The 14,557-nt window shown below is 37.8% G+C and overlaps 1 protein-coding gene across 1 annotated transcript; it reads left to right on the top strand.

The window, feature by feature from the left end:
- The first annotated feature begins 515 nt into the window (after positions 1-515).
- Positions 516-13,784, top strand: pmp22b (peripheral myelin protein 22b). Its single transcript, XM_053511440.1, has 5 exons — positions 516-676; positions 1,435-1,530; positions 1,646-1,733; positions 8,705-8,845; positions 11,960-13,784. Exons 2-5 carry the CDS (start codon positions 1,453-1,455, stop codon positions 12,118-12,120), a joined length of 468 nt encoding a protein of 155 aa, XP_053367415.1. The 5' UTR covers positions 516-676; positions 1,435-1,452; the 3' UTR covers positions 12,121-13,784.
- The last annotated feature ends 773 nt before the right edge of the window (positions 13,785-14,557 follow it).

Raw genomic sequence — 14,557 nt, forward strand, 5'->3', positions numbered from 1 at the left:
AATGGGAGGGTTGCGTCAGGACGGGCATCCCGGTGTAAAACTTGTGCCAAGTGTGAGTGCGGACCACATGGTATGATGCGGCGACTCCTTTGACGGGAGAAGCCGAAAGAGAAGGAGAGATTTGCACAATAAAAAAAAGACCTTGCCTGGGAGTTACTGCCACATCTAACAATCCATTTCCACATTAAAGGAGTTCCTGGGAGGCCAGAGCTTCAGACATGAAGCGAGGAGTCTGAGATATGTTCTACCTTGATGGCATCCACGCACTAGTGAAACGCTGGGATAAGTGCATTAGTGTAGCAGGGGATTATATAGAGACATAAATTGATTTTTTTTTTTTTTATTCTTATAACTGTGTATTTAATATTCAGCAATAATCAGAAGTCAGGGTTTGACTTGAGCGCCCGCCGCGGCACATATACTGTAGTTTGGTTTGGGACGCACCCTTGCTGTGAGGTCACGTGTCTCATGGGGCGTTGGCCTGGTGTTGGGTGGAAGAGTTTAAAACGGCAGCGCTGCATTTTAATCCGTTCCAGTCCCTCTCTCTGTCTCTGTCTCTCTGTCTCTCTCTCTGCCCTGCTGTCGGACTTGCGGAGTAACGCCGTAACCTTGCTGCGCTTTAACAACTTTTCCCGCCTTTATAAACTCTCGCGGAAATAATTTCACGCAGATCCATGTAAGTTGAATTTTTTTTATTTATTTATTTATTTATTTATTTATTATTATTATTATTATTATTATTATTAATAAATGTTATTAGTGAATGTTGCTTTGCCGGCTTGTTTGATGATAGAGAGAATAAATCCCCACCCGTGTTTCGTGTCGCGCGTCTCTCCGCACCTGGCATGCAGGCACACTTGTTTTCGGATGCTATGATGCGTTTCTAAACATGCACAGTGTGGTTACTGTTTATTTCCTCTTTATTATGTTGCCAAGATACAAGAATGCATAGTCAAGTATGTAGTGAACATCACGTTTATACTTTTTTGCTCCATGACGCGCAGCCAAATATACTTTATTAGTATATTACTTTATGTTTGCTATTAATGTTAGGCTATATTCAGAAAATGGAGACTTATAGAAAAATAAAAGTCCATCCAATAGTCCAATCACTTAAAAAAAAAACTAAATAGTAATAATACATGAAAAGTTCCACAGTGTTTGTTTGACTCTCATTCTGTATAAATAATGACTGTGTGAATTAATTCCCTACATTTATTTATTTATTTATTTATTTATTTATTCCTGGGAAAAAAATGTACATCTATGTTGCCTATGTTGATATAAACCGTCCACTATTTCCAGGCTCACAGCTTCCACAGGCACTGCATTATCCCAGAGCGCTGGCTGGTAACACCCAGTAAAAGTAAATGTAGGACAAGCCAACAGTCTAGTTGAAATATAAAGTGTGGGTTTGTGTGTATGTGTGTGCAGAAATCCAACAGTGGAAACATGCTGATCCTACTTTGTGGCATCGTACTCCTGCACATCGCAGTCCTGGTACTGCTCTTGGTCTCCACTATTGTCAGTGTGAGTATATGCCCTTGGATATGTCAATGTCAGCATCATCATCATCATCATTATTATCATGTTGTTCTTTGTAAGGGGATCTCATTATTAAGAGTATGTATATTCGTTTTCGCAGGCCTGGACTGTATCTTCTACCAGTAGTTCAGACCTCTGGCAAAACTGCTCCACAGTCAACGGAGCATGCCAGATCGGGGAGACTGGAGGTAGGAACATTTGCATGCTTTCTCATCTTCGTCACTGAGATACTGCGCAGGGTGATACTTTGGAAAAACAATATGCATTAGGATTTTATACAAAGAGTGGCAAAGTGATAAAGAGTGGCGGTACCTGATTATATGCTACCCAAGGTTGCTCAAGGTTTGCAGAATATCTGTCTGTGGTACGAAATGAATGGTTAGATAATGACGTTGCGTTCTAGTTCTTAAGAGATTTGGTTGGAATACCTACAATAGGATTGCACATCAGGTAGAGACTTCTGAGAGCTGTGATTTGCGGTCAGACGTTGGCTGGTAACTGGGTGTGACAAGGCTTATTTCAAGGGTGTCATCTGTCCATGTCCCTCATCTCTATGGATTTGGTTGTCTACTTTACACAGGGTTAAATGGGATCAGCTATTATTTTCAGGCTATGATCTTTGACCTCGGCATAACTGTAGTTTTAAAGACCTTCTGAAAAATTCTTTATTATGCTCGCATGGCCATGATCGTGAGCTCCCTTGTCTCTTGTACTGCCATCTAGGGCTGAGAATGCAGCTGTGCAACTTGAGTGGGATGCGAGCTCCCCCAACCCCCCCCCCCCTTCTCTTTCCCTCCACCAGCTCTAGCAACTCATCTCGGCAGTATAAATAGTCTCCTGAGCTCAAAACCCTTGTTTGGGAGTGAAGATGGCAGGCTAGAGAGTTGCCGCAGGGTGGGGCACAGGTCGAGTATGTAGAACAGCTTAAATTTAGACAGCTATCTGGCCGTGTATATGTGAGTTTGAGTGTAAGGTGCTGGGGGATCCTCTGACTTACTCTGTGTTTTGCATAGCGTGCCGCTGGGCTGGGTCACACCCACGGCTTATATTTAGATAGTGTTAGTGGTTCATAATAAAAGCTCAGAGTGATGCTGTCTCTTGTGCACATGCTAGAGATGTGCAATATATTGTGATTTTAATTGCCTTTTATGATCTTTATCTCACAAGGTTTAAAATGTGCAGCATTGTAGCCATTATGCACTAGGTTCTCCATTTAGTTTTATGTGTATAAAGATGTAAAAAAAAACATTTAAATATCAAAGTTGCAGTCTACTCTTGATAGATCCAATGGGATACAGTTCTCATTATTTTACCCAATTTTCAAACTAAAATGTCAGCACCAGCTATTTTTAATGAAGAGTAAATATTACTGAATGTTTTATGTAGAATGAAGAAGCTGATTTTAAGTTAATTTTTAATAATCTGCTCATAACAGGAAAGATTAAGATGAAATAAAATGTTACTGTCTTGATAAATTAAATATTTGAAATTAAATACAATAATGACACAAACCCTGTTGGTTGGCATTTTAAATATTTCCGTACTGTTAATAAAAGGTAATGGAGATGCATTAATCTTTTTTTCATGGTGGATAAAAAAATATCAAGTTGTAAAGGCAAAATGTTCTAAACAGATAAGATAAGATAAGATAACCCGTTATTAGTCCCACAAGTGGGAAATTTGTTTTCATGACATTGCTATTATGACATTGATTCGTGAATCGATACGTATCAAGTGCAAAATTCCTCCAATCTATGAGATGCTAGAGCAGGCAGACCACATCTGGCCAGAGGTGGATCCAGTGAAATATTTTAAGTAGAATGAACTGAAACCGTGCTGTAGGCGAGACGCAGAGCTGTGATGCAGCAGCTACAGATCACACAGCATGACTCAGCTTGGCTTCTGTAGCAAATCTTATGCTGCAATTTATCTTTTAACATTCATTCATGTAAAATGTATAGCTGAAAGCATCTTACTGGACCGGAGACTACCGGAATCGAGACATTAGTTTAGAAAGGGAAGTTTCCACAGATCCTTATTGATTTGTAATTTCATTTTCTCTGTCTGGTTAAATTAGAGAAGTGATGACATGCATAGGAAAAAAAGAAATCAATTATGAAAGCAGAAGGTATTATCTTTTTGAAGGGAGTAGTGCTTGTCAAATCAGGACATGATGCTCAGGAAAATATTTATAATTAAACGTTACAAGGTAACTTTTCAGTCAAGTCAAATCAGCATTTGGAATTTCATTTAATGATCTTTTAATAAATTTTCTTATAATTCTGAATAATCCCGATCTAGAGACTTATCTTATATATAGTACTATGCAAAAGTCTTAGTAACAATGTTTATTTAGTACAAACTTATATTAGTATATAAGTATAAACTTTTGTTATACATGTTTAGAATTTTTATTTTCTGACCTCATAAGTAAAAAAAATTACAAGGAAAAAGTTTGTTTTCCAAAATTATATTAGAAAAAAATATCTGGAGGCCAGAAAAGAAAGAAGCAAAAGACCACTTTTTAAAAAAACAACAACAACCAACCAACCAACCAATTAAACAAACAAACGAGGAAAAATCTTAGTTTTTACTGCAAGAAAAAAGAAGCAGGTTCTGAGGAGGACTGTGTCTGGCTCTGCAGGATGTTTAGTGAAACTAAGCAGCTCATTTTCCTATAAAACTGCAAAAGTTATACCTGAGACTATATTATAAACAAACATATTATTGACTTTGTTTCATTAGCTAATGTTTTTATAGTATTTTTTTTTATTTAGAAACTTTTTTGAAGAAAAAAAACTTGCTGTACAGCATTTATTTGCAAGTGTCTTAGACGGGGGAAAAAAAAGCTTTTCTGGTTCTGTGTAGGGTGTTACGAGAAACATTTATAATCCAATGATACTTCAGCTCCTTTAACGACTAAGTTGAATTTCTGGTTGTGTTTCTCATTCAGTCGTTTCGCATGATGTAATCATTTTAGAAGACAGCGTCTGTGTGTTTTTGTAATGGAGCCGAACCAGCATGTGCAGCTGCATTTGTTTGTTGAGAGCTCGTAGATCAGTCACGTGACTGCTGGGCGAGGCCCAGGCGTCACACTTTATTTAGGCCTTTTGGAGTTAGTAATCAAGGCATCATTAGTGTATGTTAAGGATTACAGAATGGACATGAAAACTGGAAGATTCATGAGGCTTTCCTTAGAAAAACATCCGTATCTGTGTTGAGTAAATAACTTTTAATTGAACGTTTGGCTGGATTTTGTTTTAAACCTGCCTGCACTGTCTGTGTGTTTGGGTGTGTGTGCATGCATATGTGTGCATAAGCTTTTGGTATTATACTGTACGTGTACATGTCAGGAAACACCACAGAGACCTCAGGACTTCATGGGTACTGCACTAGACCTTGGGAAGGAAGTGACGCACAAACTGTTTACTTCAGAGCAATGTTGAACAAAGTTCATGTTTATCTTTAGTAACTTAAAACTAAATGATTGCTCATTGAATCCTCTCTCATTATTTAATCGGAGTGGGAGGTGACCCCAATGGGCAGAGATTATAAATAGAAAGCATGCACTAGCACTTTTAATAATCAGAATTTATGAACATTTAAAAAAAGTGTGACAAACAATTTAGGTAAAGTCAGTTTGTTTTTTTTGTTTTTTTTTCATTTTTATAGTTATTTACAATAGAAATCATCTTGGTGCAGCCTTAAAGGAATCTGGTTTTGATCCCTAATAAACAGGACAAGAAAAACCTTTGGTAAGAACCAGCTTCAAAATAAAACACATTCAATTGGGGGTAAAATTCAAGGTCATTGGTGGCTCAGTGGTAGGTATCTCGCCTACCATGCGGAGGGACCAGATTTGATTTCCAGCCAATGCCCAAACCCCAGCCACTGGATAAAATGGGAGAGTTGCGTCAGGAAGGGCATCCGGCGTAAAACCTGTGCCAAATTGTTGTGCGGATCAGTTGGTCCGTTGTGGCAACCTCTCAATGGGAGCAGCCGAAAGACTAACAACAACTAAATTGTAGGTGAAATTCAACAGCCAGAGTTGAAATCATTACAGTATATTTGCACACACCTAAGCTAAACACAATCTTTTGTACAAGAGTGAAATTAAATAGTAATTTAATTAAATAGTGAAAAGCAGTCTGATATGATAAGAAGCCTCAACAGTCTTGATGATCACACCAGCGGAATCTTACAATCACTTTCCATAGTGACGTACATTTTTGGATACCGTTTGCCTCCTTTCTGGTCCTGAAATCCTCACCACTTCTGTCCTTTCTATTCCGCCCTTTTTTTCTTCTCAAGAGTAACATACTGTACACTACCTTCCTTACTCAGGGTGTGATCAGGTCAGCAAGAAATGCCTAAAAATGACAACCTGTCCCTTTAAGAGTCCACGCATGTAAATAAACGCACCTGTCTTTTGTTGTAAGTAATGACTAGTGACTGAATAAAGGGCTCAGTCGGTACTAACAAGATTGCTGTGCTTTATAAGAAATATCAGTTATTTTTAGGTGATGGTGCTCTATTGCATTTGCTCTGATATAAAGCCTTTAAAAGGTATTCAGTCTGCTGGTATCGTGCCAATCAACACCGCAACATGATTATGTTCTTTTCTTTAAAGAACATAATCATGTTTTGTAGATGCACACACAGTATAAACTGCAATAATTAGTGATCAACTGGTTTTGCTTTAACACTTGTTGGAACAAAGTATTTAACTATAATGACGGCCTCACTCCTTTCGGAAAAGTACACGCACATCCAAGAGATTTCTACAAACTGTAAGCAGCATTCCCTAATCTCTGGATCTCATTCTGCACAGAACAAGTTTTCTAGCTATGCAGGAGATGCCCTATCTTGCGACTAATGGAGGTGTTTGGTATGTCGGCTGCCAAAATGAGAACTCGTACACTGCCGAACGAGAGTGAAAGAGAGATGCGGAAATCTGAAACTGCGTGCATGACCCTTAAAGAAGAAATAGACACGCTGAAAAGTCTTGGCATACTACATGCACCTACCTAAGTTAGAGTACTCAAAGAGCGAGAACAAATAAAAAAATAGTCCTTCTAGTCTTATTAATGGTGTATTTTATGTTTAGTATGACTTACTGTTAATCACAGTCTTCAAATTCAATTTATTTTATAGCGCTTTTAAAAACAGTAGTTGGATGTTTTCCAGAAATTCTGGTCTAGACACTTGATTACGTATAAGATTTCATTTCAATTTGATTTATTGTACTTTCAGTAATAGAAGTTGGATATTTATCAGAAATTATAAGCTGACGGTGACATTGGAAAGGGAAAAAGCTCAAATACATCAGGAAGGAACTGTTAATGGAACTGAGAATTTAAATGGGAAGTTATTAGTCTCTGGTTGAACTGGTATTAGAATTACACTAGGAAGGATACAGAGCAAGGGTGAGATTACTTTAAAAACAAAGTCCACTTGATAAAGATCGTAAAGCGTACAACATTTCAATCATGCAACAAGTTCAGAAAATTGAAATTATGTTTCAAAACATCGTCATGTTCTCAATTTGTGCCAAAGCACTATTTCTAACTACTTCCACCGGTAATGATAATGTTAGAAAAGCTAAATTATTAATTGGCTAATATTGGAATGATTAATTATTTACAAAGGGCGTTCAAGTCAGACTGGGACTTGTGATGTAATTTCTGGTGAATGAAGACTTCAAGCACAGTACAATTATGAGACAGTTAGCCGAAGTAAAACATTTGAATGGTGCAAAGAAGGCTGTACGTCCATGAATGATGATCTTGAGCCCTCCTGGGGGTGTGTATTTGTTTTTTTAGAACAATACTTTATTATTATTATTTTTTTTTTTTTGCAAAACTATAAAATAAGGGATCATTATGTAATGAAGTACCAACAGCAACAGTCAGGTGTTATACAAAACACAAAGGTCATTTGTTTTGAAACAGTTCTGGCAAGAACAATGTTGTCAAGTGCATTTGCAAAACCCATCAAGCACCATAATGAACCTGTCTCTCATGAAGACTTTCCCAGGAAAGCAAGACCAAAACTTACTGTACCTCTGCTGCAGAGGAGAAGATCATTTAGAGATACCAGCCTCAGAGATCACCAATTAATAAACAGCACCTTAGACTAGAGCCGTTATGAAGGATTTATAGATCGATCATAAGTAGCAGAAACATCTCAATATCAACTGATCATAGAAGATTATTGCATATTTTTAATTCCTTTAGCATTGTTTTACAGTGTAGACAGAAAAAGACCATTGATTTAGGTGAAAAATGTGTGTCCAAACTTTTGACTGCTAGTGAATGTTACAAGCAAAGGCTTCCATAATTAAAACCAGTCTATCTAGCACGTTGGGTGTAGCCTGGATGTCGTTATTTTACTTGGTCATGTTACAATCCACAATGCGAGTCACGTTTTCATAGTTTTCGGCAGTAGACTGATGACTTCTGATGAGTCGTTCAGCCGCTGTTGCTAACATGTAGCCGATCATCTAAACATAAAAACATTGCATTTCCTGGAATTCAGGAAGCACTAAGCCAAACAAGTCCACACACCCTGATAAATTCCCTTATGAGAAATGCGTTGCGTGTCTAATGCAGTGTGATTTAAATGATAGACTGATGGAATGTGGAGCTTTTAAGGCTATCAAGCCAGAGTACTAAGCAGGGTTACCGGGCTTCGTTTATATTTCTCTGACTCAGGGATGAGCAGACGATCAATATTTAGAGAGCCGGTATCGTTTTAAGGGTCTGGAGCTTGTAGGAACTAGATACTCTTATTTGCGAAGTGCTCTGAAAAAAATGACTTTGGGCTCTTTTTTGAAAACATTTGTCCAGCATATTCTGTCTGCGATTGATTCAGTATGTTTATTTGGTCGTCTTTCTGTTGAATTGGTTTGGAATTTATTCGCTATTAGCCTTCCTTTGAAATACATGCGAGGTCTGGTCATGTTTAAAAAGAACATCCGTAACTTATATGGGGTTGAAACCGAGATTCAACTACAGTATATTCTAATGTCATGTTATGTCATGTGATCCTTGCGCCTTTATTTAATAAACATGCCAAACTGTACTTTCTGTGAGGTCTTGGAGATATTTTCTACAGTAAAACAATCTCCTAACATTCATTTCTCTGTTTTTCCTTGCAGTCTGGATTCAGGCAGTGCAGGCTCTCATGATCCTGTCCATCATCTTCAGCTTCCTGTCACTCTTCTTGTTTTTCTGCCAGCTTTTCACGCTGAAGAAGGGTGGACGCTTCTTCCTCACCGGAGCTTTCCAAATCTTTGCCTGTGAGTAGCATTAAATCCGAATCGTTTGGTTATTGTAAAATAAGGCACCATTTGAGTGTAAATTTTATTAATTCCTTTATTTTTGCTTTACTCATTGTCTCTGTCTTTATTGTGGTTTTCCAACCATAAATAAGCAGTATATTCCTATTAGGCTAGGTATAAAGGAATGAAGTTTAGATTGAGGACTGAAGTTTTCTAAGCAATCAAAGAATGTTAGGAGAAAATATTCCCTCATGCCATATTCAGTTACACAGCGAAATCACATCACATTACATCCATATATAATACTCATGACAGCGGAAAACAATGCTGAAAATCCTGTACTTGTTCGGGTTGGCCTGAAATGGAAAATAAATAATAATAATAATAATAATAATAATAATAATACAGTAATAATAATTGGGGTTCTTTAGGACATGACACACCAAAATTTTTTTTTCCAAAGAATGTAATTTTTTTATTTTCCTGCCACATATTTTTAGATAATGACCATAATTTATTTATATTTTCCGTATGACATACATTCTTAGTTCCATCCTTTAAGGTGTAATACTAATAAATTGCATCAATGTTGAAAATAAGAGCTCATCATATTATTTAGTTTTTATTTGGCATTGTGTACCGTTAAGCTGAATTATATCTATATATATATATATATTTGTACAAGTCCGATTACAATGACAATGCATCTAAATATCAATTACTTCTTTCTATTTCTGTATCATCCTACACACATCAAGGTTTTAGATGTCCTTGGCATCTGTTGATGCTTAGTGAGGCTGTAATAATTTAATTAGTCCTGTCACACTTTGTTATATGTTCAATTGTGCAGAATGCACTAAAATGCCTTCCAGCTCAATTACAGCCAACATCCTGAGGCAATTTGTTCAGATGATATATGCTCATATAAAGAGATATAATTAGGAAAGGTCAATACTGACTTATCCTCTAAATATATTTACCCTATAAATGAATATTTATCTTGTATTTGGAGGATCTTAAGTATATATATTTAAGGTGACATTCCTAAATTCTTACTTGATACTGTTTCTGAGAAGGTTGATGTGAGCTTTTAGGGGACAAAATGCAGGTTGTTTGGTCACATTAGCTGAATGTCAAGGGGGAAGTGGTGTGGGCCGTTTGCAGCTTGGAGTCTCCTGGTGCCCACCGGATTGGCGCAGGAAACAGAGGCCCAGACACAAACTGAAATGTCATGGTTGGCACGCTGGGGGTGGGCCGTGTCCTTCCTCACTGAGACCGATCTCAGAAAGTGCTTCATCATGCTGCAGATGTGAGTTATTGCCCTGAAAAGAGAATGAAGACAGTGTTGGCTCTGTGCACTCAGTTTTAATGGGCCCTGCCTTGTCTGGTTCAGATGAGGACACTTTGGAAAATGTCAGTATTGGTTAAGGTAAGGGTTAGGGTAAGAGCAGTGTACAGAGTTTATTTCACTTTCAGAGTTTGCATCATGAAAATACATGTAAAACTAACATGCAAAACCTGCACTGAATGCAGCAATAACGAAGTCCTTGAATGGGCTGTTGTGACATTAGGTTAAAATGTAGTTTTACCATATTGCTATTTTCCAATATGCCTAAAAAATGTGTTTACAGTAAAAGAAACAATCAACTTAATAGTAATTCCTTGTTTTTTATTAGAGCTTTTAATTCCAGTGCATTAATATTTAGTTCCCCTATATAACCAGAAAAACTTAGTGTTCTGGCAACTCAACCTATACACCAACTCTAACTACAACTACACTAGCTAACCAACAACTAACTGAACCAATTGAATCTGACTAAACGTCAACCTACCAATTGATTAACACCTAAATTAAATACCCAACCTGCAAATTGTGCAAACTGAAGTGTCCCTTTTGTGAAGGCGAAACACCTGGTTCTTTAGGAATCCACGAAGAAACTACAAAGTTTCCTCCATATAAATCAATACTTTAAGGGTTTTCGATTGCCGTTCTAGGACGGTATCTACTATACAATCCCATCGACCAAATGATCTACCTAAGCCACATCTATTTACATCTAAAGGTGTTCTATTCAATTTCCTTTTGTGAAAAAGAAACCCTCAGTTCTGTAGGATTCACCTCAATCCTGTAAGGGGTTCCCAATGGACAAACTTAAGTCCTCTAATGATCTACCTGTAACATGTCAAGAGGATAACTAGTCTATCATCCTACCAGCAAACTATATTTTAATTACCAGCAGATTCTACACATCCAACCCACTTATATACTAAACATACAGTACCATCTAACTTACAGCCGCATGCCTTGAGATGAGCAAAACTTTTGCCTTCCTCAAGCAGGTCTACTTGAAACCCTTTCTTCTGTAGGATTTAACATGGAACTTCTAAACAACACTTTTAACATACTGTCATACTTTCAACCTTTTGTGAATTCTATGTAAAAGACCTTCCCAAGAAGATAAGATTGAAGGATGCTTTAGCCTTCTAGGTTTAACCACACACTCACTTATTATTCTTTTAAACCTACGCACCAAACTCATTTACCTATGTACTGAACATGTGATTGTGATCCTATGCATGCTCAAGTGTAAAGAACATGAAGTCTTGAGTAAAACAAAAGTCATCTCTTGAAGTAGAAAGTGTGATGAAGTTAGCTGAAATTTTCAGCGGTGAGGGGCATCGATGGCTTAGTGGTAGGCTTCTTGGCTGTCATGCAGAAGGCCCAGGTTTGATACCCAGCCACTGGTTGCAGGACATGCTGCTGGTCCCAAGCCCAGAAAGAATAGGAAGGTTGCGTCAGCAAAAGCATCCGGCATAAAGACCTTTGCCAAGTTGTATTCGGATGAGATGGTTTATGACCCCTTGACAGGATTGCCCGAAAGCACAAGAATACCATTCTTATCAGAGGTGCACCTGACCTGCCAACGTTTCTTATCTGTCATCTTATCTTCTTCCATACCATCCTTAACATTCAGCTACATAACCAACCTGCCAAAACATATTCTGCTGTATGTTTGGTATCAGGGTAAAATGTTTCATAGTGTTACATATACAGTGCCATTTATGTGACCAACCAAGGCCTGCTGTCTTAAGTAATGAGGCTGAATATTTTGTGTTCTTTCCTTCCATCAGGCCTGTTCGTCATGTGCGGCGCGATCATCTACACGGTGATGAACCACTTATGGGTTCCTACGACTGAGTCATATGGTTTCGCCTACATCCTTGCCTGGGTGGCATTTCCTCTGGCGCTCATCAGCGGCTTAATCTACGTCATCTTGAGAAAACGGGAATGAACATGGCGTCCCCTTGAGGCTCGGCCTCCTGTCATCTGAAGATCATCTAAAGCGCCTACTGCATCTAGAGTCAAGTTTAAAAAGCTCATATCTTACAATATAATATACAGTAACTGTACGGTATCGTACACAAATCACCACCGTGAAAAGACATATAACAACTGATGGGTCATTGTTTGAAGATGTATATAGTATCTATGGTTTAAAACCTATTTATAACACTTTTTACATGTTATGTACATAGTATTTTTTTTGTGTGTTGACAAGCTTTTTTTTTTTTTTGCTAATTAAGTGCCTAAGATGTGTGTTTTGTCGGAGGCAAGTGCATTATTAGCCATATTGTGTGTTTTGACTTTTCTTACACTGCCAAAAACAGTTGCAAAAAAAAACAAACAAGTCATTTGAAGTATTTTAACCAAAGAGCATGTATTAAAATAGCAATGCGAGAAACAGCTTTAGAAATGTAGAGATGTGGTAACACTTACTGAGAACTTATGCTAAGCTAGATACAAAAGTTGACCATTTTTTGCTTTTAAGAGGATATAATTTTTTTTTTATTATTTTTTGACAAAATGGTGCTATGTATTTACCATTCCTATAGCCATTTTGATTTTATCTAGTCAGACAGAAGCGAATGCCTGCGAGTAGACATGGCGTCTCTGTATACTTACTTGTGTACATACAGTACTTACCAAATAGACTCATTTTATAATAAATTGTGTTGGAAATAACGCAAGACTTGAGTATTAGCTAAGCAGTTGGCTTTGAACGGCTACAGACATAGAACTTTTAGCGATACTATAACAGGGCATTATTATTATCAAATGCCATCAGGAAGATGTGAACTGCCCGGTATGTGAGTGTATCTGTGTTGTGTATCTTCAGCTAGCTATATTAAAAACAAAAAATAAATGCACTAGAATTCAAACTGATATATTTACGCGAGCTACTTGTGACTGAAGGGACACTTAACAGCATTGTGCATGGATTTAAACACCAGACTTGGTTGTTTTCTGGTAGCGGTTGTACCAGAATTTTGCATTTTTGCTGATACTTGAAATGTGACATGCTGACTTTGTCCGCTATTGTGAAGAAGAAAAAAAAAAAACAACACAACAACAAAAAAACTAAACAAAAGAAGTCTCCACCTTGAATGCAGTGTTTTATTGGATGTCATGCGGCTCTTTACAAATACATCACTTGCAAACTTATGATCTGTATGCAACTCACACTGAGGACCATGTAGGGGAAAAAAACTATATAGGAAAATCCTTATGCACTGAAACAAACAATAAATTACCATTAACGCAACGTTGTTGTCGGATCTCATGGTTATTATGTGACTGTAGTGTTCTTGTCCTAATTAACATGAGTGAAATAATTATATTCCACATCATATTTTAGCATTGTTCTATGTATTTTATGTCCTCAAACTTGTCTTAAACACTGATTTTACAGGTTTCCTCACTACAGAAAAGATGATTATAGTATTAGTATTAGTTATAATCCTTGTTCAGGAGTAAACACTGTTTCTGTGGTCAGAGGAGGGAACAGAACCTCTTATGATGGCCAGTTTATTAAAAAGCTCCTCTCTGTGTAACTCTGAGCAGCTGTTCGCATGTTCACACGAATGCTTGTGTATTTATTAAAAGCTATTAAAGAAATGTTGCTCTGTCTCAGTGAGTCTATAAGGTGAAGTTAATAATACTTTATGTACCGTACAGTATGTGGGCCAGCTGTCGGCTGGATGAGGGTGTGGCTGGAGCTGTAATGTTGAATCGTGCCAAATCACGCCATCTAGTGTTTAAAAACATCTAGGCTAAAATTTTCCATTCTATGCAACAGAGAACACTCACTTACTCACTCATCTTCCATACCACTTTATCCTGTATTTAGAGTCGCGGGGACCTGGAGTCTATCCCAGGAGGCTTAGGGCACGAGGCAGGGTACACCCTGGACATGGGGCCAATCCATCGCAGGGTAGCAACAGAGAACATGTTGACATAAATCATTGTAAGACTTTACTTATGTAACATAGGCTTGCGGAGAAAACTAGTTAATATTAGATAGATAGATAGATAGATAGATAGATAGATAGATAGATAGATAGATAGAAACATGTAAATAAATAAATCTCGCCATCTAGTGGTTACACAATTAAAATACGGCTTTATCCTGTATAGAGGGTTGCACGAGGCCTGGAGCCTATCCCAGGAGACTTACAGTAGGGCACGAGGCAGGTACACCCTGGACAGGGTGCCAATCCATGGCAAGGCACACACACACACACACACTCTCTCTCTCTCTCTCTCTCTCTCTCTCTCTTTCTCTCTCTCTCTCTCTCTCAGTCTTTGGACTGTGGGAGGAAACCAGACACACAGTCCCTAAGGTGTGCAGCATTAACACTATGCCACTGTGCCACCACAATAAAAACATC

This window comes from Clarias gariepinus, chromosome 14, assembly GCF_024256425.1.
Source record: "Clarias gariepinus isolate MV-2021 ecotype Netherlands chromosome 14, CGAR_prim_01v2, whole genome shotgun sequence".
NCBI classification, from domain to species: domain Eukaryota; kingdom Metazoa; phylum Chordata; class Actinopteri; order Siluriformes; family Clariidae; genus Clarias; species Clarias gariepinus.

What these genes read in the sequence shown, in the direction of transcription:
- pmp22b (XM_053511440.1), top strand. Translation starts at nt 1,453, where the DNA reads ATGCTGATCCTACTTTGTGGCATCGTACTCCTGCACATCGCAGTCCTG. An exon ending in TGGTCTCCACTATTGTCAGT is followed by an intron (nt 1,531 to 1,645) that starts GTGAGTATATGC and finishes TCGTTTTCGCAG; the next exon opens with GCCTGGACTGTATCTTCTAC. An exon ending in CCAGATCGGGGAGACTGGAG is followed by an intron (nt 1,734 to 8,704) that starts GTAGGAACATTT and finishes TTTTCCTTGCAG; the next exon opens with TCTGGATTCAGGCAGTGCAG.